Source organism: Gopherus flavomarginatus, chromosome 2, assembly GCF_025201925.1.
Source record: "Gopherus flavomarginatus isolate rGopFla2 chromosome 2, rGopFla2.mat.asm, whole genome shotgun sequence".
Lineage (NCBI taxonomy): Eukaryota > Metazoa > Chordata > Testudines > Testudinidae > Gopherus > Gopherus flavomarginatus.
In genome coordinates this window covers 102,418,363-102,445,325 of record NC_066618.1, presented here as the reverse complement: position 1 = coordinate 102,445,325, position 26,963 = coordinate 102,418,363, and the positions used below count along the sequence as shown (strand labels likewise).

At 41.3% G+C, this 26,963-nt stretch overlaps 1 protein-coding gene across 1 annotated transcript; it reads left to right on the top strand.

Moving 5' to 3' along the window:
- The first annotated feature begins 264 nt into the window (after positions 1-264).
- On the top strand, positions 265-22,105 carry PDIA4 (protein disulfide isomerase family A member 4). Its single transcript, XM_050937707.1, has 10 exons — positions 265-580; positions 10,605-10,773; positions 13,986-14,191; positions 15,047-15,185; positions 16,028-16,233; positions 17,466-17,624; positions 19,503-19,654; positions 20,229-20,385; positions 20,475-20,708; positions 21,441-22,105. Exons 1-10 carry the CDS (start codon positions 487-489, stop codon positions 21,854-21,856), a joined length of 1,932 nt encoding a protein of 643 aa, XP_050793664.1. The 5' UTR covers positions 265-486; the 3' UTR covers positions 21,857-22,105.
- Positions 22,106-26,963: the final 4,858 nt, after the last annotated feature.

The following is a 26,963-nucleotide window of genomic DNA, read 5'->3' as shown; positions in this document are numbered from 1 at the left end:
CCAAGCCGCCCCGTTACACTGCAGCGGCCAGGCGCTCACGCCGTGCCCCCCTCGAGAGCCCGCCGCGCCGCGCCCAGCCCCGCTCCCCAAGAACCACGTGTTGCTCCCTCACAGGCTGCTCGAATTCAGCAAGCGCCTGCCCTCGCCCCGCCCCCCTTATTGCCTCGCGCTCTGACCTACCCACCAATCCCAACGCGAGAAGTGGCCACTCTGCGCAGCAAGCCACGCCCCTTCCTCCTCCACCTCCCGCCCCCTCCTCTTCTTTGTCCTCTGCCCTCCCCTTCTGCTTCAGGGCTGGGGCCGCTGAAACTAGTGGCAGCTGGTGATTGGTGGTCGCCGAGGCAGCCAATCGGAGAGAGGCACCTCAGAGCAGGCGTAGTGTGGGCCCAGCCCCCTAAGAGGAAGAGGGGAAAGGAAAAGGGGAGACGCAAAGCAAGTCAGGTGGTGGAAGGTGCAATTTTTAGGGCACTGCTAGTACATGCAAAGATGAATGTCAGTAAAGTCTGCCTGTTAGTGCTCCTGCTGGGGCTGGCTCAGCTTGCTATATTAGCAAGGTGCCAAGGAGAAGAACAAGGTGAAGGTGAGTGTGTGATGAGTTCTGCTGCAGCAGTGGATGAGAGCTGGTTTGTCTCAGGCCTGAAAAGGGAATGGGCTTGTGTTAGAATGTCGTGGACTGTAACATTTAAGGGAGGAGGGGTTGGTAAAGGATAACTACTAAATCTGCGGTACCCTGGGAAGGTACTGTTAGAGATGTTTGAGATCTCTTGTTGAGTTAGGAGGAATAGACTAAAGCTAGTGGAGGGGGAGGGAAGCAAGGGCTGGTCGGTAAGCAATTAAAAGAATTAGAGGCGGTGTGGAAAAGTAAAATGTTAAGTAATGTTAAAAAATGCAGGAAAAAATAATGAGAAAATAAGCGTAGTTAGAGGATCATAGGGGTTAAAGTGTAAAGAAGCCAAAATCTCTGGAAATAGGAGGTGGCAGTTGTAATCCTAAAGCCCTGAGGTTAAATGGGGAAAATGCTTGCCAGAGTCTCTAAAGACTATTGATCTGCAAATTAGATAAAATTGCCACATCCCTTACAATATTTATGAAACTCATTGATCGCATTTGATCAACTGGCTTGTGTCCTATTCTTATTTGCATTGCAGAAATCTAAAGACTGACTCTTCTCTTTTTGTGTAAATATTTTGCGCTTTGTTTATGCTGTCTTTGTAGATATGTATTCTGTAACTCATTGCCTTGGGTCACTCACACTGAAAGCGAAAACTCAGTTATAAGGTTAGAAATTCCAAGGGAGAAATTAATCTCAATGCAGAGGATCAGCATGAGGCCTATGCATTTACTAAAGGGCCAATCCCACAATTGAATGTATATGGATGCACTGCACATTGATTTTAATTGCAGTACAAGGAGTGTGTCTGTGCACAGTAAGTTGTAGGCTCAGGGCCTCAGAATTTTGAGGGATAACATCTTAGGTGAATACTATGTGATAGGGTGAATTTCATTTCTAAGACCTATTCCAGCAAACATGTTTGTAAATGAAGCCTGTTTGTAGGATTGTGTCCTGAGGGAGTGATGCAAAGTAAACATGGTTTAAAAATTAGACAAGTTATTTCATAACTTCTATATCTTTAATCTTATTTTGGCAGAGGAAAAATATATTTTTCAATCTTTTTATGTTAATATAACTAGAACTAACTATTGCACTTGACCTTCTGAAGGAACTAAATGGCCTGGAAAACAACTCCATATTGAAATGTTAACATAACGTTAACTGGATAATGCCACGAAATACCTGTTCTTATATTTGAAGAATTTCTCGCTTCTTAATATGTAACTGCTACTTAAATTAATGTTGATGGTGATTAAATTGTACTCTTCTAAACACGCACATTTATTTTCCAAAGGTGAACTTGAAATGAGTCTAAACCTCTAATCAATAAGAAGTGATAGTGGTTAGCCTAATGCAACTTATCTAAAAATTATTACCTTCCAAATTAAGAAACTACCATTGTAAAAGAGAGCTTTTATAGGAGATAGGAAAGAATTAACTTCATGACGTGTGGAATAATTTCTGGGGGTCTTTTCCCCCTTAAACTTTTTCTTGAGTGAAATAATGACAGACCTCAAAGCCTACTTTGATTTAATAAAAATTCATCACAATTTGCTGACTCTGCTGATTGCTTTCTTCAGGGTTTTAATATTCTTATGGGGCTTTTACTTGTCCTAGGGTATGAAAATTAGTACTTTGACTTGCAGCTCATTCTTCTTGTCTCCTGCTGCAAAGTACAAAATGAAGCGCTAGCATCCTCAGTACTCACTGTCTCCTTTCACATTAAAAATAACAAGTGTTTCAAAATTAAAAGGAACACAGAATACTGAGGATATCTACAACCTCTATATTCTGACTGGGCTCCTCAAATAATCTGTTGTAATTTTGTTTTGTTGAATCTTAAGTAGCTGTGTCATCCATGCATATTTCCTCACTTCCAAAATTAGATGAAACAAAGCTGCTTTGAATTAGAAATAATTTATAGTCTAGATTGGACTGAGGACATGATATAAAATGGTGTTTCAGTTTTTTAGAAACCTTATTCACACACAAATGAAAACAATAATCTTCTTGTTTGTCCTCTAAAATGTTAGACGCTCTATGTAGTTTTGTGGGAGCAGAGATTCTGAGATAATCAGTTGGCTCCCAATCCTGCAGATAGTTGCTCAGATGAATAGTCCCATTGAAAGTAATGGTGTGTAGAATTACTTACCTGCATAAGCATTTACAAGATTAGGGCCATGAGGGAAACACAACAATTAAGGTTCTCTAGCTTTGCTATATGAGGATCAGGAGAACTTTACTAGGGAGGGTATATTCTGCTCTCTCTGTTTTACTACTTATTTTGAAAAGCAATCAGGAGACTCCTTTACTCTTTCTTAGGAAGCTTCTTTAGTATGACACTGTCCATGCTGCTTGGCTGCTCACCTGAACACTTCCTGTGGTCAGCTTTCAGAATACAGCTGTCCTAGAGTTTATTTCCCTATTACCTGCAGAGTATTTGCTCAAACATCTCAGGATGATATCCTGGTCCCATTGAAGTTAGTGGGAGCTTTGTCATTGTCTTCAATGGGCCAGAATTTTGCCCTCTATCTGCAGATGACTGGTGTACGGAGTACAGTACCACACTGCCAATATCAAAGACTTTTATATGTAAACTGGAGGTTTATTTTCCTCTGATATGCATTAGTTTAATAGTAATCCATTACATACCCATAATACCCTTCATCTGTGGACCACAAGGTATTTTACAGATCTTACTTATCTCACAGGGGTTTTGTGATAATTAATTAAGGGGTATATTTTCAAGCCACTACTTTCACCACTGAAATGCAGATACGTGTCTGGGGATACAGCAGTTACTTAGTGTTATTCTGCATTAACTAAGTTTGTATAGGGAAATGAAGAAGAAGAATTTAAAAATGTATTAAAGTAAATGTTTGAAATGAAATATACACAGGTTGAGGGAAGGTACTGTACATCTGGGGTCAGGCTTGGATTCTGGGGGTTTACAGATACCATTTGCAAGGATGAAAAGATACATACATATCGCATTATCTGCATAGACCCAGATTGGGGTGTAAGGGTTTTTAAAGTGTCAGTGAATAAATGAGCTCGGGTTCACCACCCATGGAATGAATAAGGAGTCCAAGTCAGTATCGGTGGAGCAGATAGGTACGTGGGTGGTGGGGTGCGTCCCTTGGTCCCTCAGGGAGGGAAGTGGGTTATTTCCCTGGTCGGCTGTCTCAATTACTCAGTGTGGTATTGGCGATGTCCGGTGATGTGTTCGATATAAATGTCTCTGGGCCACCTGATGGTGTCGGACACCATGAGCTGTCTCATGAGCCGAGTGTAGCGTCGACCGACCCCACATGCTCTCAGAACTGGCTTGTTGCTGGAGTCCCATGAGCCCAGGGCTCCCATGATCAGGGCGTGTACCTGGACTTCATAGCCCTGGGCTCTCAAGTTCTCAGCCAACGAGGCATACTTCGACTCCTTCCGTGCTCGGGCGTCGTGGAAGGCAGGGGACCGGTTTTCAAAAGGCACCATGACATCTACCAGGAGGACCTTCTTTTCTGCGTCCATCATGACAATGTCGGGTCGCAGTCGGCTGTCTGACCCAGGGATGGCGGAGTCTACTGTGATCTTCCCCAGGGACGGTGGGATGGCTTTCACTAGTCGGTTCTGGATGGTGTTGTGGTGGTGCCGCCAGGAGTGCTGCTTGCATCCACACAGGACGTGCGGCAGGGTCTCGTTCACATAGCCGCAATTCCTGCAGTGCTTGTCCTGGCTGTCATGGCGGATGGCTCCGTTGAGGGGAATGCAGTTGAGTTGGGCCCTGTGGATGAACTGTCAGTCGGCGAACCTGGTGAAGCTGCCCCCGGGGAGGAAGTGATTACTGGCGTCCCACTTGCTGGACACCTTGAACAACTTGCCCTGGTCCGGCTTCTGCTTGAGGTTCTCGATGTAGTGGTAGCAGATGGCGTCTTTCAGGGATCTTTCTAGCATAGAATACTAAATATAGTTTAAGTTGCAGGGGGACCAGAGGGGTAGTTTGGCTATGACATTTCCTGCTGGGAGCTTCAGCTTGGACACCTGGGTTAATATTCTTACTGGTGGATTTATCAGGCTCAATCTTGTGACCACGTGTCTGGGAGTGATAGCCACCATGTTCTTCCTAAGTTGTTAAATGGGAAGGTGGTAACAGGTGGATCCTGGTATGGAAGAGGGAACACAGGTACAGAAAAGATTGTGAATGACTGACATTAAAAGTGCCATAGGCTCTGTAATGATTACAAGTTATCAGGTCCTTGATTTTTGCATCACATTAGAAGAACATGTAGCATGAGCATCTAAACAATAAGAACTAGAACAGATATAACTTAGATAATGTTTTCACCCCTCTGGCCAGAAGCTAAATTTTTGTCAGGGATATATTTAATAAAAGTCAGGGACAGGTCACAGGCAATAAACAAGAATTCACAGCAGCTTGAGACCTGTCCCTGACTTTTACTAAATATATCCCTGACAAAAGGGGTAGGCGGGTTCAGCACCCACTGCTGTTGGGGCTCCTGGGTCCCTCATCAATGCGGTACATGGGAGCTCTAGGATCCCGCTGCCCCTGGGTCTGGGCTGATGTGGGGTCCCCTCATCCCAGACAGCTGGTAGCTGCAGAGTCCCCCAGCCACCTGCTGGTCTGGGCAGCTGCGTGGGGTCCACCTGTGACAGCTAGGAGCTGTGAGGGTGGGGCTGGCTGAGAGTTCCAGCCCCAGGGCAGAAAATGTCCTGGAGGTTGGCTTCTGAGACCTCTGTGACATAATCGTAGCCTTAATTATAACGAAGAGAGAATCCTCCTCAGGTGAATAAGTTTCTGGGAGATATTTTGTCTTTGTTCTAACATTGAGTGTCCTTCCCTCATCTCCTATGCATATGCATATTTATTTTGGAGCAGGGCCCAAGCTCCAAAGTTCAGATTTGAATCCAAGACTGAACTGCCTCAGAGTTCAATGGAGTCTGGTTCAGATTCAGGACCTTAGACATGGAGCCAGCTGTGAAATTTGCATCTAGATCCAAAAATCATTAGTATTTGGATCCAGGGGTTTGGTGTGGGACCATATGTAACTTAAAAAAAAAACTGAATAGCCCTACTGCTGATAAATGCTCCTTAATGATAAATATGCAGACATTATCTATGTGATCCACCACAGTTATGCGAACTTCCAGCCAAAAATATGCACGAAGATCATTCAGATGCACCCAAAGCTTGGGATGAATGTTCTGGTATGTTTCTTAAGACCTGTGGCAGGGTTGAGGCAACAAGTTTATTTTTTTTAAATTCCATCCTCTGTGTGCTCAGTTCCCACTGAAGTGATCAGAAGTTACCTTCTCATAAATATGGGTAGAGTTTAACCCTCAATAATGACTTGATGAATTTGCTGGTCACTTGGTGTGACTGCTTGTGTGAGGTTTTATTTTTAAACAAAATTTGTTGTTTTAACTGCCTCATCAATTTCTTTTGCAGGAAGCTTAAAGAAAAACATAGACTTAAATTTTATTATAGCTATTTCTCTTTTTCCTTCCACACAGACCTCTGTCTTTATATGCAAATATTTATTTGCTACTTCTGCAATTTCAGCTGTAGTCACTCAATAGACTAGCCTCATTCTGTAACTGTCAGGGCACCTGACTCTTAAAAATGTAAATCTCTAACTTAGTTTCATCTGCTGGGCTGTGTGTGTCGGTGTTGTTTTTGCATCACATCTTTTTTTTTTTTTTTTTTTTTTTTTTCCATTCTACTACACCCTTTTAATTGACAAGAGAATGGTAGAGATTTTCAGACTCTGGAAAAGGAAGGTATGAATCATGATAACAGGTAGAAGCTTCTACTGGTCTTTCAGTTCCTTCAGTTTTCTGATGGCAGGAATGCAGGTCTTTACCTTCAAGTCTGCTCTCAGTTTCAGAAGGATGACACTCAATTCACTCTTAAGAAGCAATGACACTAGTGAAACTAGCAGCAAAAGTAGATAAACTCTACTACCAACGAATTATAAGTCTACTCTTGAAAGTGCAAGAGGTGGATTGATTTGAATCAGGGATTTCTTTTTAATCAACATTTTCTGTTGTACTTCAGTTATTTTATAAAGAAAAGTGCATTCTTATTGTTTTGGTATAGCCATTAAAAATGTTTTTTACAACTAAATAGAGCCTTTACACTAGATTTAGCACATCTTCTTGCTACCTAGGAGGGTACACTAACTTAAGCAACTATATAGCTTAATATTTTCAGGTTCCTAATTGTACATTTTAATACACCTCTACCCCGATATAACACTGTCTCAGGAGCCAAGAAATCTTACCACGTTATAAGTAAAACCATGTTATATCGAACTTGCTTTGATCTGCCGGAGTGTGCAGCCCCCGCCCCCCCGAGCGTTACTTTACCACGTTATATTCAAATTCATGTTATATCGGGTTGTGTTATATTGGGGTAGAGATGTTATGTTAGAAGAGGGTGAATGATATATTGCTTATTTACTGAGTAATTAACTTTATCTTGATTTGTGTCCAGCTGCAGTAAGATGGCAACTAGAATTTAAACACACAACAGCATATAAAATTTATTTTTATTAAACAAAACATTAAACTTTTTGAATACATAAAATTCTCTTATCAAAACGAGTTTCACATTTACAACTAAATGATTTATTAAACTGAGAAGTTAACTCTAGTCAGTGAATTAAATTGGCTGTTTCAGGTCAGCCTGGGAAAATTTTCAAATATGCCCTTGCCTAAGTCTCCTAAAAATGAGTCTCCTAAGTTACATAGGCTGCTCTATTGTGCCAAATTTATAAAGCTGACCTCAAAAGTTAAATGTTTGTCCCCGATTCTTTCTTTATATAGAAAAGCAGCCTTGAACTCAAAGTTTTTGATAGAAGCTCATGGGTTCAGCATATTTATTTTTATTTACATATTTTAAGAGACCTAATTAGTTTAGACCTTAACATATTTAAAATGAAATCTGAATTTAATACAAAACCGGTTTATTTTAAAAAAGAAAAACGTATTCTAATTTAAATAACAAAATCAAAAGAAAATCTGATTGGGGGAGCACCATTATTTTTTATCCACCCGGAATATGATGCTTTTTTGTGTTTCTGACAGTGAAGAAAAAGAGGCAAGGGAATGAAGTAGTGTAATATTACTGTCAGCAGTGTAGAATGATCTGTGGCGTCTATCAAGGAGTACTTATTTAGAAAGCTATGAAGCGTTTTAAGGATACTGAGGTAATTACAGAAGCTGCAGTAAAATTAGACCTCCATTTAATAAACTAGTAGTACTAGGTCTGGACTTTTTATCTTCTTACTCATGCAAAACTTCCATGTTCTTGTGAGTTCATTTTGTGGAGGCAATATTAATTCGACATTGAACTCTGAATGCTTGACTTTGCAACCTATAGGGTGATGGATGGGTATAAGTAAGCAATGGTACACAGAGGAGTCTGGTGGTTAGTGACAAGGCTTGGAGTCCTCAACTGACTTCCCATTTCTATCACAGAATTTCATTGTGACCTGAAAATCCAGTTTTGAGTGACTTGCTTCAAAAATGATGAACAACCTCAACACCCGTGCAGACCTGTGTTTTTTTGTTTGTTTGTTTTTTTTAAACTTGTTACTTGCAGCTTCTGTTCACAAGTTTACTGGAAACTTGGGTGCTAAGCAGCTCTGAAAATCCAATTCTTTGCACCTCTTTGTTTCCCTATCTATAAAATGGATATAGTAAGACTTTCTAACTCTCAGGAATGCTTTGAGTTTTTTTTCATGTTTAAGTGTTTTGGGATCTGTGTGGGGAAATGCTTTAGAAATACAAAGTAATAACATGTTTTTCAAGTGCATTGACCAATTATAAATCAGTGTTTGCAGTTGCCACTTGAGAGCAAGTGAAACAGTAGTCGGTGTTGATTAAAGAAACTTAATCTGCATCCAGATGTTTGTTCCTTTAAGATAGATAACCTCTGCAAGCCTTCTGGCTCCCGCAAGCACTCATTTCATCAGAAGCTATGGTATCAGATACCCTCTAAAGCTGAATGTTAATTAAAAGTAACACACATCCACCTGAAATACAAACTGCTGTGGGGCTGTGGGGGAGGTAAAAACAGGATAAACTTACTGAGCGATGCCACTCTCCCTGCAGTAAAACTTACCTCCTGTGGCCCTAGAAGCTACTGCTCTCTGGTCCAGTTATGCTTTCAGTTACACTGTTGAAAATCCAAGTAATTCATTTGCCATCAGTGGACTTACATAACTGAGAAAAGAACGTAGTCCATTATTCCACTCCCTTGCCCATTAGCCATCATGTGTTTCTTTAATCCTGGGTGCACAAACTCTAGTTGCAGCCAGAACATTTTCTTAGCTGGGAATCCTGCCCGGAACAGATAAGTTTGGCTAGGTACCTAGATGGTTTCTTGTCTTATTACATGCTGATCTGTTTGTTGACAAGCTGACTGGACATTCACCACTACATGGGTGAGGAAATTAATAATCTTTTTAATAATGTGGGCTCTCCAGTGGCAATACTTTTTCCTGCCATTAATAAGAGCTTTGGCTTTGTTAGTGCTTGTTCTATTAAATTAACTCTCTGAAAGTTCTTCAGTAAGGTTTACTTTTTCTTGAATGATATGAGTGTTATCTGATGCTGGTGTGGTTTGATCCCTCAAATGGCTTCTTCACGAGACGGGACATCTTTAATTCCAAACCAACAATGAATGTGGCAGTGGAAATAACCTACACAAACCAAAGCTAGGACAACCTTCACCCAGGACTGAATGGCTGCTTGCTTCTCTCCTCCACTCCCCCAATATCTGTAGATTTGAGGGCTATTTAGTAAGTTCTATGGCCTGAATCATGGTTGCGTCCTAAAACAAAATAGTTAAACAAGGGGGAAATGCTTCAGATACATTCACTCTTAAAATAGCACTCTGAATAAACACTGAATTGATGAAAGCTGTAATGTTTTAGCTGGTATATTGCCCATTTATCCTGAAGTTGGCAACAGCATAATCAGCAGGTCAAATTATACTTAGTGTAAATCCAAACAAGCGCCTTAATTTCAGGTTATATCCAGAGTGGTGATCTGAGTTAGTCTTTTGCTCTCTTCCATCATTGTTAAAAACTGTCAGGTAATTCAAGGCCAAAATCAAAGCTCTTTGTTTATTCAGATTTGTCTACATTATCACACAGAATTTTACTATATCCAGCACATTTATGGGGACCCCACATGGACTCGGGTTTGCACTAGAGGATCCCAATGCAGGAGCAAGGCCATGATGGGTGCAACACATAGAAAGTCTTTGAAACCATTGTATCTAGATAAAATTTCCAAAAGTGTTGGATTTGGGGAGGTTTTTTTTTGTTTTTGTTTTTTAATGTAATGAAAATCTTGTTGTGGATTGAACAATCTCCTGAACTGAGAACGAGAAAGTGAAACTGACTAATATAATTTCAGTGAGCAAATGCAAGAATAAAATCAGCATTTCCCATACTTTGGGGGAAAAATTAAATGAAAACAATTTCACACTCACCCACCATAACCTCACCATGTGGTATTAAAGACTTAGATCCTAATTTATATGTCTTCCATGCCTCTCCCTACCTGGCTAGTTCTTTGTGTTTCTCTCTTCCCTCTGCCCCACCCATCCCGAAGGAGGCATGCCCCACACTTCAGGAAATGCTGATGTAAATATTCATAATGTACTTGCTTTTCTCTTTTTATACGCTTTGAGCAGAAGAACAGTTGTGTTGATATTTCAGGTGTCATCCTCATTGACATCTGAATTAGCATCCATTGAAATGTATAGGACACCGCTTCAGAGCTATTGTTTCAGGCTCTCTGAAAACTCTGGCAAACATAGCTGCATCAGTTACACTCTCTGATCATATTCTGAAGAGGGTTTTATTTACTTTTTAAAAAATACAATTTTTAACCTAACAGTGTTGCTTTATCACTAAACTTGAAACAACCTAACCTGTATTGGTTTTTCCCCCCACTTTTCTAGAATCTATTACAAAAGAGGATGCTGACGACGATGATGACGACGATGAAGATGATGAGGATGATGATTCTGAAGTTAAAGAAGAAAATGGTGTTTTAGTTCTGAATGATGCAAATTTCGATACCTTTACTGCAGACAAAGACACCGTGCTGTTGGAGTTCTATGCACCATGGTAGGTTTGAAACTTGCAGAATTTTAATATCCCTTCTATCCCGAATGGATATGAATATGGGGTTCGAGCCTCCATTAAATACTTTCCTCAGGAGTCAGTCAAATTTATTTTAGTTTACATATTTCAGCTGGGTTTGTGAGATCCACTTAAGGCTTTCATGGACAGATCTGCCACTTGCAGCTTAATAACATGAAAATCTACATAAATAAAATCACAGATCTGGATTGTGCCAGTTAGAGCCTAGAATAAGGTGTGACGTAGAACGGCATGATTGCAGGGGTAGCACTGGGAGGCATTCTACCCCTGGGAGATAGAACTCTTCCCCAGCCTGCTCTAGGAGTATGCCAGGAGCTGCACCTGTGTATGAACTGCAGCCTGTTCCTTCTGACTGCTGATCACACCGTAGGTAGACCCATGGCTCTATCCTCTTGGGGCACTGTGTATCCCTAGGGGAGTAGAAACAGAGCTGTTCTGACCACAGACATTGCAATTGTGCCTGGCTCTTATGTAGATCATGTGGGAAAGTAAGGAAGGAGAAGTCCCCTTGCATCCTTCCCACTGCACAGCCAGGTAAGGTCCAGGCAGAATTCAGCCCAGCATCAGAAAATGGCTAGAGATTCTGGGCCTGTTTCTCAGTTACCCCCTTAATGCATCAGGAGTTGGGACTGAATTGGGAGGCAAAGGCAGCTTCAAATTACCTTTGTATATAGTTGCCTATATGCCAAAGACATGCAGGGGTTCCTCACTGTAAGTAGGTCCAGCTGGCTTTGCTTCCCTTGGTTCTCCGTGGCCCTGAGAAGCAGAAAGTAGCCATAATACAGTGTGCTCTGGCCAGTCTTTGATCATCCCCCTCCATTGGGGGCTGGGAACAGGGCTAAGACATGCCCTTTACACCAGTGCTGCTCTGGTTGGGGAGCTCCCTGTTCGAGGGTATTGTCATGAGGCTATTTCTGCCTGCTTTAAGGCCACTTGACATTGGTGGAACAGTGTAATAGGGATATGGTATAACTGAAAATTGGCCCACATAAGGTTGGCATTTTTAACAGCATTTTGCTGTACATCTCAGTAGTCCAGTTCTACAAATACTCGATTTGTATTGGTGTAACTCTGGTGCACTCAGAGGAGTTATCCTGGATTTATATTGATACAACTGGAAACAGAATTTAGGCCAATATATTTAATCTAGTGCATTTTACACCACGAACAGTAATATACTAAAGAAAAGGAAAACATAGGAACAGAAACTGTTCGCAAGATGCTGAGTCAGCATGGCTGCAGGAACCTTTTGCATTGCCTGACTCTGTGATTTTATTTTTTTAAACTGTAATTTAACAGTGTATTAACATAAAAGCAGCCAAGGAAATTAAATGCAAAACACTTTTTTTTGAGTGAGAAAGATGGTCTCTGCTTAGTGTTAACGTTGAAAATTTGGTCCCAGTTAGCATTTAGATGAACCCATCTAGCTTTTTATATTGGCTTCCATCATGTAATATCTGAATAGAATCAGGAAGGGATGAGTTCCCACCCTTTTAGCTGTAATTTGCCTGCAATTTTTTTTTTGTAGGGCATAGTTACGTATGTGATGGTCATATCTTTGTAATGGAAAACATTGAAACACTTTTTTTTTCTTTTAACTTTTTTCACCTGGCCTTGATGCTAAACAAAACTGATTGAAGATAGTGTTTTCCCTATGGAAATAAGACACTCTCTGTCATGCAGGCTGTCCCAGCAGCCCCAGCCCCTGTATGGATTTCTAGGATGGCCAGACAGAGAGGGTGTGCAATGATGTCATAGGTGGATGGGACTCTATTAGACCACTTTTATTTCTTCTTAGCTGATGATTGAACATGCTCCATAGTGGTCCCCCATGCATGTATGCTCACACAGTTGTCTTTATTTCCCTCCCACAATCATTACTTATGGCTTTAGCAAAAGACTTCAGTGGGGGTCCGGATTTCACCCAAAGTCTTTCATGATGGTTACATCTATGCCAGGGTTCACAGTTCTGTTCTGCTGTAGCCTTATTCAAATAGCAGTTATGGTTTTTACAGTGGAGTGGTTTGGAGGTCGACAGGAGGAGTTGGTTGCCTTTTAACTCAAAAATAGCTGAATGGATCTTAAACTTTCTGAAACTCCTCTTCAGGCGTGGACAACTTCAAATCAAAGCATAAATGTTTCTTGATATTAAAAACAGAGGTCATAATAGAAACTATGGCTGAAGGTCAGAGCCTCGAACTTCCATGTAGATAGCACTTCTTAATAATCTTACCATTCAAAAGTACTTTACAGTATCAGTTAAATAATGTTAATGTAGTTACTGGGTGGGCAAGTACAGCAATAATTTTGGACTCCAAGATAGGAGTGAGACCTGTCATACTAGATCAGACCGTTGATTCAACTAATGCTCACCACCCTTTCTGCTCTCGCTTCAGACAAGAGCTGTCCACTGACAACCTGATCACCGAACTTGACTGTTGCATTCTCTCTTCTGGTGGACCCACACATGCACAGCAGTTTAAAAATTATTTGCTGTATTGACTGCGTTTTTGTGTGTTGTGTGGTTTTTCCCCTGTCTCGGCTGCAACATTCTAAAACCACTTTGTGCAATATAGTTCATTTTTTTGTCTCCTTATCCTGCTTCACCTGAAAAAATGTCACCTTTTATGCACAAGCAACAGCTTGGATTTGCAACTCATGGAGTGGCCTGATCCCTTCCCATCTCACCAAGAGGCAACTCTCACTTCTCTTCCTTACCTCATTCCAACCCATTCATAAGTGACCCTACAGATCATAAAGATAAGCCCTATCAAGATTCCTAGATTATGATCGGGATAAAGAACTTGACATGAGTAAAATGCTGATGGGAAATTTTAGGGATTTAGTCCTCTGGCTGGTGTTAATGGAAATCTTACATCTATACTGTGTGCTATTATAAATATATACATAAAGAAAGAGGGAGAGAGCTTTCTTTTTTCCATAGTGAGGAAGGGCAGTATCCTGAGTTTAACTATCTTATGGTAACCGATGTGACTGTAAGAACTGGAGAGATTATGTATAGCAGGGGCAAACGTTACTAAAACAATACAGTTGGACACTCTTATCTATTCTGATCTGAAATCATAGCAAGAAAAATATCTCACTAATTCTGAGGTCCTCTGTGGAAATGCAGAGTAGCAAAATATACCTCCAAGTTCATGTCTCTGATTTTACAGGTGTGGGCACTGCAAGCAGTTTGCTCCAGAATATGAAAAGATAGCCAAAACTCTGAAGGAAAATGATCCTCCCATTCCAGTTGCCAAAATAGATGCTACTGCAGCCACTGCTGTGGCAGGTCGTTTTGATGTTAGCGGCTACCCAACCATCAAAATTCTGAAGAAGGGGCAGGCAGTTGATTATGATGGATCCCGAACAGAAGATGGTAAGCAGTGCTCTCTCTGAGTTCAGTGTAATGAAGCGAATGGAAGGGTGAAGTAACATCTTACAACTTAAGTGGAGCTTTTTAAACGTGCTGATCCATTTGTATGGTCTGTTCCTGAGTGCACAACACCTTCATTTCAGTTAAAGAGGAATGTTAAGGCCAAGATTATTTTTATTTATTTATTTATTTATTTATTTATTTTTAGGGCCTTTAGAACAGCTTCATGTTACGGTATGACTTCACCAGATGATGGATGTCACTGATATCCAATGGAGTCTCGCTCACCCGCACCAATTTACTAATGTACAGCAGTTTGGCTGTTAAAATGGTACTCTTTCATGCTCTGAGTGAGGCCAGCTAACAGTAGTATCAGTACTGGTATATTGGCAATGGCTGTGAAGGTGCTACTTATTTGACACTTAAGGAGATGTTATGTACTTCAGTCCAGGCTGGGAGAAAAGCTCGCTGTTCCAGAGCTGTCATTTCAAAATGTTCAATAAGAAAAGGAGACACTGAAATAACTTGTTGCAATGTCCTGTATTTGCACTCTGTAAATCTAGAGGAGCATGAATTGAAATACTGACTTCTTGTTTATTGTTTGCATTTCTGCGGTGTCCATTAACAAGGAGTAAGGCACAAAAGGAGCCCAAACAAGTAAGGGTATAGCTGGTATTAGAATTCAGGAGTTCCTTGGTCCTAGCCATCTGCTCAATCCAAGACAATACTCAAGTCACTCATGTCTCAAATTCTTGGTGACCTCAAATCTCCTTCATAGACTGACGCTACAGCACTAGGAAAGATACAGGTGTCATGGATATGCAGCATTACGAACTTGTGTATTCAATTGTCTTTCAGCAATTGTGGCTAAAGTTAAAGAGGTTTCTGATCCAAATTGGACCCCTCCTCCAGAAGCTACGCTGGTGTTGACCCAAGATAACTTTGATGAAGTAGTGAATGATGCTGACATAATGCTGGTGGAGTTCTATGCCCCGTGGTAAGACAAAATGCAAATTTGTCCTCTTTCGTAGATGTGGCATAGTTATGAAACTGAAAGGAAGGGGCAGCTAGCGGCCCCCACCTGTTGAATTTAGTTTTCCTATAAACCTATTCCTTCTTAAAATGGCTTGTTTGCTTGACTGCATCCTTAGAATGGTATTCTGTTTTGAATGAGTTGTGTATTTAAAAGGGAATTCTCCTTATACCGTGTTACCCAGGGTTTTTGCAACCCAGTGCCAAGTCTCCCCGTACAACTGAACTTGATAGTTTAAAGAGCTCTTCCTCATGAAAGGGGGTGGGGAGGTAGCATTGGAGATATTTGCATAGTGTTTGGTAACACTATAACATGATGCATTTCTGGCTTTTATCACCCCCGTTACTCCAGTCTTGAGCATCTGTTGAGGAAAAAGTTAGCTGCTATTTGTTGTAGCTTTGGTGTTTTGTTTGGTTTTTTCCCTCGTCACAGGCTATGACAAAATCATTGGTCACTTTAAACTCAAAACTTAATCCATTGCTGAGATGTAGTTCTCAGCAGGTGAAAAGCTAGAGGAGTAACTCTCTGTTGCAACTTATCCTCCCTGAGATATTCCATGTTTTAATAGGCTAAGGGCATGTCATGATGTGGTTGGAACCAAGTCAGGTACAGCCTTCATTAAGAAAGCACCTCTCTGAAGAGTCACTAAGAGGGGAAAAAATTAAGAATGTAACATCCCTAATTATTTTCCATTCTGGAAATGTGAATTTCCCCACTTGACACGCCTAGAAGGTAAGAAGCACATACTAGATATTGTTATCCTTAAAATATCGTGCACCGCCCCCCCCCCTTTTTTTTTCGTTTAGGTGTGGACATTGCAAAAAGCTCGCTCCAGAGTATGAGAGAGCTGCCCAAGAGCTCAGCAAACGCACCCCCCCAATTCCTCTAGCTAAAGTGGATGCCATTGCTGAAACAGATCTCGCAAAGAAGTTTGACGTCTCTGGCTATCCAACTCTGAAAATCTTCCGCAAGGGCAAGCCTTTTGACTACAATGGCCCACGAGAAAAATATGGTAATGGGTCTTACTATTTTGAGTTAGAATTGCGGGGGCTGGGGAGGAGGGAAGGATGAACCACAAACATTTTGAAAAAATCTTGTGTAAATTCTGCTGTTGGTGTAGCTGGAGTGATAGGGCATGGAAAACTGCATTCTCTCCTTTGCTTAGGTTAACAGGATTAACTGAATCTCTCAGAACCCTCGGATTTATCACTAGGGCCCTCTCAAATTCACGGCCATGAAAAATGCACCAGGGACCATGAAATCTGACCTCTCCCTGTGAAATTTGTTCTTTTCTGTGCTTTTACCCTATACTATACAGACTTCATGGTGGAGACCAGCGTTTTCTCAAATTGGGGGTCCTAACCCAAAAGGGAGTTGCGAGGGGGGGGGTCATCACAAGGTTATTTTAAGAGGTTTGTGGTATTGCCACTCTTGCTTCGGAGTGGCTGGAGAGTGGCGGCTATTGGCCGGGTGCCCAGCTCTGAAGGCAGCACTCCACCAACAGCAGCGCAGAAGTAAGGGTAGTAGTACCACAACCCCCCCCCCACAATCACCTTGTGACCTTCCCCTCGCCCCACTCCTTTGTAGGACAGGATCCCTACAGTTACAACACTCTGAAATTTCAGATTTGAAATAGCTGAAATCAGGAAATTTATGATTTTTAAAATCTCATGACCGTGAAGTAGACCAAAATGGACCATGAATTTGGTAGGGCTCTACTTATAGCACCTTTTCATATGGGATACGACTCAAACCAGTTTACAAAAACAAGAAGTTATATATAGATGACACAGCACTGCCAGTATGGGCAGCCATTCCACTACACAGAGATGTCTCACTTAAGTGCTGACAGTGAGTGCTGTTCTTAACCAGGTTAAAACCCAGGAGGAATTAAAATCGGCATTTTCAGCTGGTCTCTTGTGTTTTGGATGCTCAATTTCAAATAAATGGGGCTTGGATTTTCAGAAGAGGCAAGTTATTGCAACATCAATTGAATTTGGTAGAAATAGCAGTTGCTCAGCTCTTCTGAAAAGCAGTCTTAAATTGAACACCTGAAATTAGAGGGCCTAAATCTTGATCATTCAGCATTTTTGTTGTTGTTTGTTGCTGTAGTACATCTGTTTAGAAAGCTTGATCTCCAACTGAAATGTGGTTTTTGCAAGACTGAAATTGCTTCAGAGGCACAATACCTGAACCTTGCTTTCAAGTAAATCTTCTGAGTAACTTTTTTCGTTTTTGTCCCAGGTATTGTTGACTACATGATTGACCAGGCTGGTCCTCCATCCAAACAGATTCAGGCTACCAAACAGGTACAAGAATTTCTGAAGGATGGTGATGATGTCATAATCATTGGCATCTTTAATGGAGAGACGGACAAAGCCTATCAGCTGTATCAAGATGCTGGTAAATTATATTTTTCAAATACTAAGCTAAAGGCATTTCTGTGTTCTCCCATGGACTGCCTAGCGGGAGTGTTCACCTATTTCTGCTCTGAGTTTAATTTTTATTTTAGCTTTTTAGTTTATCTTTAATCCTTAGGAAACTGGCAAACACTCAGGTAGAGGTCCTCTGAGGACTAGCTATTTCGTAATACTTAGGGACAACTGTGGGGTGCGTTACGCCAGGGAAAGAGGGAGGATTTCTATCTGCTGGTAGCTGACGTACTCTAAGACTCTTGAGAGAGACCAATCCTGACCTCTCCGCTCCCCTGCCTGCCCTCCTGACGTCTGCTGCCTCCCTCCTGACTGTTCCAGATGACACTTGCCTCATACTTCCTTGAGTAGGGAGCCAGTGGGAAGAAGCCGGCTGTATGGCTGCAATAGGAAGTCAGGCCAGGTGTGGGAGAAGAACTGATACAGAACCAGCAGGAGGAGTGTGTGGAAAGGCAATGCTGGTAGCTGAGAGGCAGTTAATGAGTTGGGGTGTATGAGCACCGGGTGGGGGCAGTGGGGCGCAGAGGAAGCTCAAAGTCGTGGGCGCAAAGGGCGCAGACTGGTGGGAAGGGCCTTATTTTCCTCAGGGGAGGGAGAAGAAGCTTGAAGAATAGGGGCTCTACCTTGGTGGCTGGGAGTGAAGAGGAAGGGGGAAGTATTGAGGATGGGTGCACTTCTCTCCAGTCCCTCCATGCAGATCATTGACAATCCAGTTACTCCTATTCAGTGCTCTGGGAGGAGTGCAGTATTTAAATATACAAGAGGCTAAGCATTTCTGCCTCCCTCCCTTTGGTGGAGAAGGCTGGACACAGATCATTAGAACCAGTCAGTGCCCCTCTTAGCATCCACCTGAGGAGGATAGAGAGCAGCAAGACATGCCCTTTTTCCTCTCCTCATGGCAAAGCATACCTGTTAGCTCTTGCTGTTCTGATCACCAGCATGGCAGTACAGCTTCACAATTAATCTGGCCATTCCAACACAGCAAACTGTTGCACTGTCTCTCATTTGGGAGAGAGCCAGAAACATTACTTTGAAAGGTGCCTATTCCAAAATATATTAAAATAAATATTATAAAGCTGCTATTTGAAGTTGCTCAGGGTTTTGGAATACTAGAATAAATTTCAGGGGAGATTTCAGGTGAAGTGCCGTCCAAGTTACATGCTGAATTTGTCTGCAGAGTCTCACCTGTGGCTGGAAATATAATAATACCTGAGGCAGTATAAAGTTCTAAAAGTTTAGTCTCTAAGATGCTACTACTTTCCAAATCTTGGGGCAAGGGGAGATTTTCTGTAAACTAGAGTTTAAGGATTTTAATCTTAGGCTATGTCTACACTGCCCTGAAGTTTGGATTATGGGGGGGGAGGGGATGGAGGGCGGGGTACCAAAAAATGCTGTGTTGTAACTCTGGATGCTCATGGACTTTAAGGTCAGAAGGGATCATCGTGATCATCTAGTCTGACCTCCTGCGCATTGCAGCCCACAGAACCTCACCTGCCCACTCCTGTGGCAGGGTCCTAATCTCTGGTTGAGTTACTGAAGTCCTTTAAGCCATTGTTTAAAGACTTCCAAGTTACAGAGAATTCACCATTTTACACTAGTTTTAGTTTAAACCTGCGGTGGGCATGACCTAAAAGGTTCCTAATCTGCATTAATGTAATCCTGTTTGAAGAGGATTAAGTTAATGCAAACTAGGAGCCTCTAAATTCATGTCTGTAGCATCCACATGGGGGAGTTACAGTGCAGCACTTTGGTACACACCATAGTCCAAATTGCAAGGCTGTGTCAACAAGCCCTCAGGTGCAGTAGCTTTTAGTTGCTAATTATTTTTCCCCCCACCTTAATTTCTCAGCTAATGGCCTAAGAGAAGATTACAAGTTTCACCACACCTTCAGCAATGAGATCGCAAAATTCTTGAAAGTGACTCCTGGAAAACTGGTGGTCATGCAACCTGAAAAATTTCAGTCAAAACATGAGCCCAAAATGAATGTTTTGGATCTTAAAGTGAGTAGTTTTCTAGGCTATTAGGGAAAATGAAGTCTGCTTGCTTGATTACAAGTATGTATGAAGACCCTTTTCATTCATACACATGAGCAGTTCATATCCTCCAACTGGAATTTAATAGTCCAGTTAATTTAGATATTTCCTTAAGATTATAAGGGCCTGATCCAAGCCCCCAATGGGAATCGTTCCATGGACTTCAGTGGCCTTTGGATCAGACCCTAACTGTTACTTTGGCTTGGTTTTAGTTACATTGGGACTGATTTGTCCTCACTCTGGTTTTATGCTGGTATAACTTCATTGACCTCAATGGAGTTACTCCTATTACTTACACAAGTGAGAATGGAACCAGCTTTTTTTGCCTCCTAAAATGACATGAAATCACTTTAATTGTGCCTTTTCCATGTCCAAAGGCTTCATGAGGCCACACCGAACCTACTTCTCCTGTTCAAGGACCTCAGAGACTTATTGTGCATGTTTTATATACAAAATAAGTCTGTATTATAATAGATATATACAACTTGAAATTTTATTCATTTATTTAAGCTAAGTGCAGCACTCTTTTTATTTTAAACAGGATTCTACTGATGGGTCTGAAATAAAGGATCACGTGGCAAAACATGCTTTGCCACTAGTTGGTCATCGCAAGACCTCCAATGATGCTAAGAGATATGCTAAGCGTCCTCTTGTGGTTGTCTACTATACTGTAGACTTTAGTTTTGATTATCGTGTTGGTGAGTTTAACTCTTGTGAGCGTCCCCCAAAATAATTGTCTTTGGAGAAGAGAGAAATTGCTAATCCTATTGTGTTCTGATGATTTCAGCTACCCAGTTCTGGAGAAGCAAAGTCTTAGAGGTGGCCAAAGACTTCCCTGAATATACTTTTGCCATTTCTGATGAGGAAGATTATTCTTCTGAAATAAAGGATCTGGGGCTGATTGACAGTGGGGAAGATATTAACGCTGCAATCCTTGATGAAGGTGGCAAGAAATATGCCATGGAACCAGAGGAGTTTGACTCTGATGTGCTCAGGGAATTCATTTTGGCATTCAAAAAAGGTAAAAACCCCAAAACACAGGGTTGGTGATCTGTGGGGGTGGCAAAGGGACTGTGTGCATATGGAGGCAGGTTGTGTTTTGGGGGGGTTTTGTTTTGGTGGTGGTTAGGTGTTTTTGTCCTGGTTCTTCCCCACCACACCCCTCCTCCTGGATCTGTTTCTGAAACAGAACTTTGTGTTAGACAGGTGATAGCTATCTCTTGCCCCTTTCTTGCATTTGTATCTTGGTTAACTGTGTGTTGCTCACAGTGGCACCTAGACAATTCTAGCTATGTACTAACACACTGTCTGTCAGTCACTTGAAAGCCTCAAATTTTCTTATACTTGCTCATGAAATATGTATGTTCAAATGACAGCAGTCCTTTATACTAGCAATGACTATGAATAATGAACCAGTATGTGTCTATTATTATGGTGATGGACACCAATATAAGAAAAGAAAAGATTTTCATCAAAGAAATGGATTTCACCGTCCATATTCCACCAGCTTGTTGTATTAAAAATTAAGTAGCTAACCCAGGTTTCAAACAGAGGGTAAGTTTATTCAGCTGGTGAAGCATACGTCTTCCCTTGTTTGAACTGGTGCAACTACACTCCTTGCTGGCCAGCAATGGTTGAAATCAGGATTTATCCTCAGAATATTAAAGCCTATCTCTAGGGGAGACTTAATTCAGTCTAATGGTGGCATCTTTTTTTTGTTGACTTCACTTTCTGTTTTGTTTTGTTTTTCTAGGAAAACTGAAACCTATTGTGAAATCCCAGCCAGTACCAAAAAATAACAAAGGGCCTGTGAAGATTGTGGTTGGTAAAACATTCGACACCATAGTAATGGATCCAAAGACTGATGTCCTAATAGAGTTCTATGCTCCCTGGTGTGGACACTGCAAGCAACTGGAACCTGTATACACTGAGCTGGCTAAAAAATATAAGAATCAGAAAAACCTAGTCATTGCCAAGATGGATGCTACTGCCAATGACGTGACAAGTGATCACTACAAAGTGGAAGGATTTCCCACCATCTATTTTGCTCCCAGCAACAACAAAAAGCATCCTATTAAATTTGAAGGCGGGAATAGAGACTTAGAGCATTTGAGTAAATTTGTAGAGGAACATGCAACAAAACTAACCAGGACAAAAGAAGAGCTTTAGATGAGCTGAGGGTGGAGAAAGAATTGTTTGTACGTGGTAGAGAAAGCAAGTTACTCACAAAAATTGTTGGGGGAACAATTCAGCAGTTTAAGCAAAGGGGATTCTTGAGCAGAAACAATATTGCAGTATCTGATTTTTGTATTACAAAAAAAATCATTCTGGACACTGAACTTCTGTCTGACATGAATGTCTTTAGACTAGTTATAATTTTGATCTTTGGAGGAAAAATACAGTCTTTATTTTTCGTGACTACCTTTTGAGCTTGATTTTTTTTTTTACTACAGTGCAGTTTGTTTTGGGTATTTTTTAACTCTCTCTAAGATTTATAAAAAAAAAAAAACACAAATCTGCCAGACTGGCTTGTATCTGCCTCTTCATGTTTGTTTGGGTTTTTTAAGTTCTTTTTCTATTTGAATTTGAACAGTTGTGTTTCATGTGACTATATCACTTCCTGTCTTTGAGGATGAGAAGGGAATTTTAAAATGGAGACAACTGTCTTATCAAGATCAGATGCAAACAACAAAGGTGCTAACTTGACATGCTTCTACACCTGTCTGCTTTTGCTTTATGCATGTCATTTTAGATTACACTTCTGTTCCCTACAAAAACACGAAGATGTATCTGTTTATCAGTGGCTTTGCCCCTCCCCACCCTTTCACTCCTTTACTCCCAGGGACTGTACTGAATATACTCTTAAAAAGTGAAGTAGGAGTATATGATGACATATGTTGCTTAATACTGTAATGCAGTCTAGAGAGAGGCTTTAATATTCTGAGAATAAACCCTGATTTCAACCACTGGTGGCCAGCAAGGCGTGTAGTTGCACCATTTCAGGCAGGGAAAGATGTGATCTTCACCAGCTGAAAAAACTTACCCTCTGTTTGAAACCTCAGCTAGCTAGTTAATTTTTAATACAACAAGCTAGTGGAATATGGACTGTGAAATCCATTTCCTTGACAAAATCTTCTCCTTTCTTATATTGATGTTCACCATCATAATAATAGACACATACTGGTGGTTTTCAGCATTATGGGCTTCATTTCTTTTGGCAAAGGCTTAGGGGCTTTTGTTCATAGTGGTCTTTTAAAGAAAATGGACAGATTCCCACTGTTATGCGTCTACCTGCAGTGGGTTGCCACAGAACTAACTGCAGCTGCTGTGGACTGTTTTTCAGGTATTCTGTCCTAAAATTCTTGAAAGTGCTCCTCAACTTTGCATAGGCAGCTTTAGGTATGTGTCCTCTTTCCCCTCCCCCCCCCCCCCCAAAGTACTCAACATTCTTTGGAAAAACCAGGCTGCAGGTGTCTAATGTTAAACCATCCAAAATTATTTTTAAAAAACAAAACTGAAAAGTCTGGCCTGAATAATTTTTAGAAGGTGGCTTTTCTGGGAATATCACAGAGCTAAAGTGGGGTGGGGGGAGGGATGTTGAAGCTCAGAAAGTATTTCTGTACTAGTGATCCTTCTCCTTATTTGTGGTTCAAATGTTTGGGTGCCATGTAGACTCTTAAAAATCGATATAATCCACCCAGAAGAAAGACCAGAGTTTAGTTAATGATTGTTCAAAGGTTGGGCTGAAAAGAGAAATGGTGGAAAGAGGGGGCTGGCAATAGAGTCTGACAGGGACCTTTTGGATTGCTTACTTTAAAGAAAGCTGCCAAAATCTCAGGTTTAATAGTTTTCCTAAATGATACTGATGAAAGCCAATTAAGGGACAATTGTCCCTTGTAATTTGGAACAAAGAAGTTTCCTGTTGTGTAATTTCTGACTCTCTTGTATGCTGTTTCCAGTGCCAGACCCCGTACTTGACTGTTTTGGGGGTTTTTTTCCTTTGTTAGATTGGAGGAAGGGTTGTGAAAACCCCGGATTGTAATATGCTTGAAACAAGTGACTTTTATAGGAAGTTGGTTTTAAAAATAAAATCTCTAGGAGCACTGTACCGCCTCTCTTCTCAGAGGTTTAATATTGCAGTGTGCTCCATTTGAGGTATTTCCACGGAGAAAACTCTCAGTATCACGCTGTTTACAGGCACATCTCAGACCCTAACAATGTTGTTCTCTACCCTGGACTATAATGACCCTTATACCCCCTAACTTTTCCTTTATAACTTGTTTGTTAATTCTCCACAATGTCTAAAAGAAAACTTAAGTTCTGCGGTAACATGCAGAATCATGGTCCTATCTTATTCCCTCTGTGCTCTTACTGGAGCAATATGACACTCCACTGCCTGTGATGGGCTATTCATTATACTCATGTTATCCCTGAGCTTACCTAGGAAAAATGAACATCCTCTTGTTTGTGTTACAGGAGTTTTACATTTATAGATTCATAGACTCTAGGACTGGAAGGGACCTCCATAGGTCATCGAGTCCAGTCCCCTGCCCTCATGGCAGAAACAAATATTGTCTAGACCATCCCTGACAGACATTTATCTAACCTACTTTTAGGTTCCACAACCTCTCTAGGCAATTTATTCCAGTGTTTAACCACCCTGACAGTTAGGAACTTTTTCCTAATGTCCAACCTAAATCTGCCTTGCTGCAGTTTAAGCCAATTGCTACTTGCTCTATCATTAGAGGCTAAGGTGAACAAGTTTTCTCCCTCCTCCTGATGACACCCTTTTAGATACCTGAAAACTGCTATCATGTCCCCTCTCAGTCTTCTCTTTTCCAAACTAAACAAACCCAATTCTTTCAGCCTTTCTTCGTAGGTCATGTTCTCAAGACCTTTAATCATTCTTGTTGCTCTTCTCTGGACCCTCTCCAGTTTCTCCACATCTTTCTTGAAATGCGGTGCCCAGAACTGGACACAATACTCCAGTTGAGGCCTAACCAGTGCAGAGTAGAGCGCAAGAATGACTTCTCGTGTCTTGTTTACAACACACCTGTTAATGCATCCCAGAATCACGTTTGCTTTTTTTGCAACAGCATCACACTGTTGACTCATGTTTAGCTTGTGGTCCACTATGACCCCTAGATCCCTTTCTGCCATACTCCTTCCTAGACAGTCTCTTCCCATTCTGTATGTGTGAAACTGATTGTTCCTTCCTAAGTGCAGCACTTTGCATTTGTCTTTACTAAACTTTATTAAACCTCAGACCATTTCTCCAATTTGTCCAGACCATTTTGAATCATGACCCTGTCCTCCAAAGCAGTTGCAGTCCCTCCTAGTTTGGTATCATCTGCAAACTTAATAAGCCTACTTTCTATGCCAACATCTAAGTCGTTGATGAAGATATTGAACAGAGCCGGTCCCAAAACAGACCCCTGCGGAACCCCACTTGTTATACCTTTCCAGCAGGATTGGGAACCATTAATAACTACTCTCTGAGTACGGTTATCCAGCCAGTTATGCATCCACCTTATGGTAGCCCCATCTAAATTGTATTTGCCTAGTTTATCTATAAGAATATCATGCGAGACCATATCAATTGTCTTACTAAAGTCTAGGTATACGACATCCACCGCTTCTCCCGTATCCACAAGACTCGTTCTCCTATCAAAGAAAGCTATCAGATTGGTTTGTCACGATTTGTTCTTTACAAATCCATGCTGGCTATTCTCTATCACTTTACCACCTTCCAAGTGTTTGCAGATGATTTCCTTAATTACTTGCTCCATTATCTTTCCTGGCACAGAAGTTAAACTAACTGGTCTGTAGTTTCCTGGGTTGTCTCTATTTCCCTTTTTATAGATGGGCACTATATTTTCCCTTTTCCAGTCTTCTGGAATCTCTCTCGTCTCCCATGATTTTCCAAAGATAATAGCTAGAGGCTCAGATACCTCCTCTATTAGCTCCTTTAGTATTCTAGGGTGCATTTCATCAGGCCCTGGTGACTTGTAGGCATCTAACTTTTCTAAGTGATTTTTAACTTGTTTTTTTATTTTATCTTCTAAACCTACTCCCTTCCCATAAGCATTCACTATGTTAGGCATTCCTTCAGACTTCTCAGTGAAGACCGAAACAAAGAAGTCATTAAGCATCTCTGCCATTTCCAAGTTTCCTGTTACTGTTTCTCCCTCCTCACTGAGTAGTGGGCCTACCCTGTCCTTGGTCTTCCTCTTGCTTCTAATGTATTGATTAAAAAGTCGTCTTGTTTCCCTTTATTCCCATAGCTAGTTTGAGCTTATTTTGTGCCTTTGCCTTTCTAATCTTGCCCCTGCATTCCTGTGGTGTTTGCCTATATTCATCCTTTGTAATCTGACCTAGTTTCCATTTTTTATATGACACCTTTTTATTTTTTAGATCATGCAAGATCTCATGGTTAAGCCAAGGTGGTCTTTTGCCACACTTTCTATCTTTCCTACCCAGCGGAATAGCTTGCTTTTGGGCCCTTAATAGTGTCCCTTTGAAAAACTGCCAACTCTCCTCAGTTGTTTTTCCCCTCAGTCTTGATTCCCATGGGACCTTACCTATCAGATCTCTGAGCTTACCAAAATCCGCTTTCCTGAAATCCATTGTCTCTATTTTGCTGAATTGCCTTCTACCCTTCCTTAGAATTGCAAACTCTATGATTTCATGATCACTTTCCACCTCTGACTTCCTTTTATTAAAGAATTGAAGCTAGTGAACACAGATTTTTCTGCTGGAATGTGCTCAGATATTGCAGTGATGAGCACAGGACAAGAAGCTATATGGGATATTCTGGTTCAAATATTATGGGCCGTTGAGTGGCCTTCAACTCCTACTTTTCAGAACTAAGGGTGCTTGTCACCTCCACACAATCGGTCTGAGTCACTGCTTTGGTTTTTGGTACTGTGATCACTTCTTAGTAAGCCTCCATGACTGTTTCCTTCCATCTACTGTAAAGCGAAGGAGGTTGTCATAGGGGGGAAAAGACTGAAAGATTCATAACACCAGCACGGAGATGGTTTTTGTAGAGGGTCGTGCTTGTAAAATGTGAAAGATGCAACTCTTTGAACTCTGGTGTCACAACCAGAAACAGCGTTAGTTGTAGCCCTCCTAATGTCCCCTGATGCCATCCTACCAGTGTTGCAACTCTGGCTGGAACGCACTTTCTTCCATGTGAAAAGGTAGGTCATTCTCTATTCCCACTGTGTGTTCCTGATTGCTGCCAGTTGTGATGTGAGCACCTGGGCATTCCAAT

Coding starts and splice junctions, on each gene's coding strand:
- PDIA4 (XM_050937707.1), top strand. CDS start 487: ATGAATGTCAGTAAAGTCTGCCTGTTAGTGCTCCTGCTGGGGCTGGCT. Junction 10,774..13,985: donor TTGGAGTTCTATGCACCATG/GTAGGTTTGAAA, acceptor CTGATTTTACAG/GTGTGGGCACTGCAAGCAGT. Junction 20,709..21,440: donor CATTTTGGCATTCAAAAAAG/GTAAAAACCCCA, acceptor TTGTTTTTCTAG/GAAAACTGAAACCTATTGTG.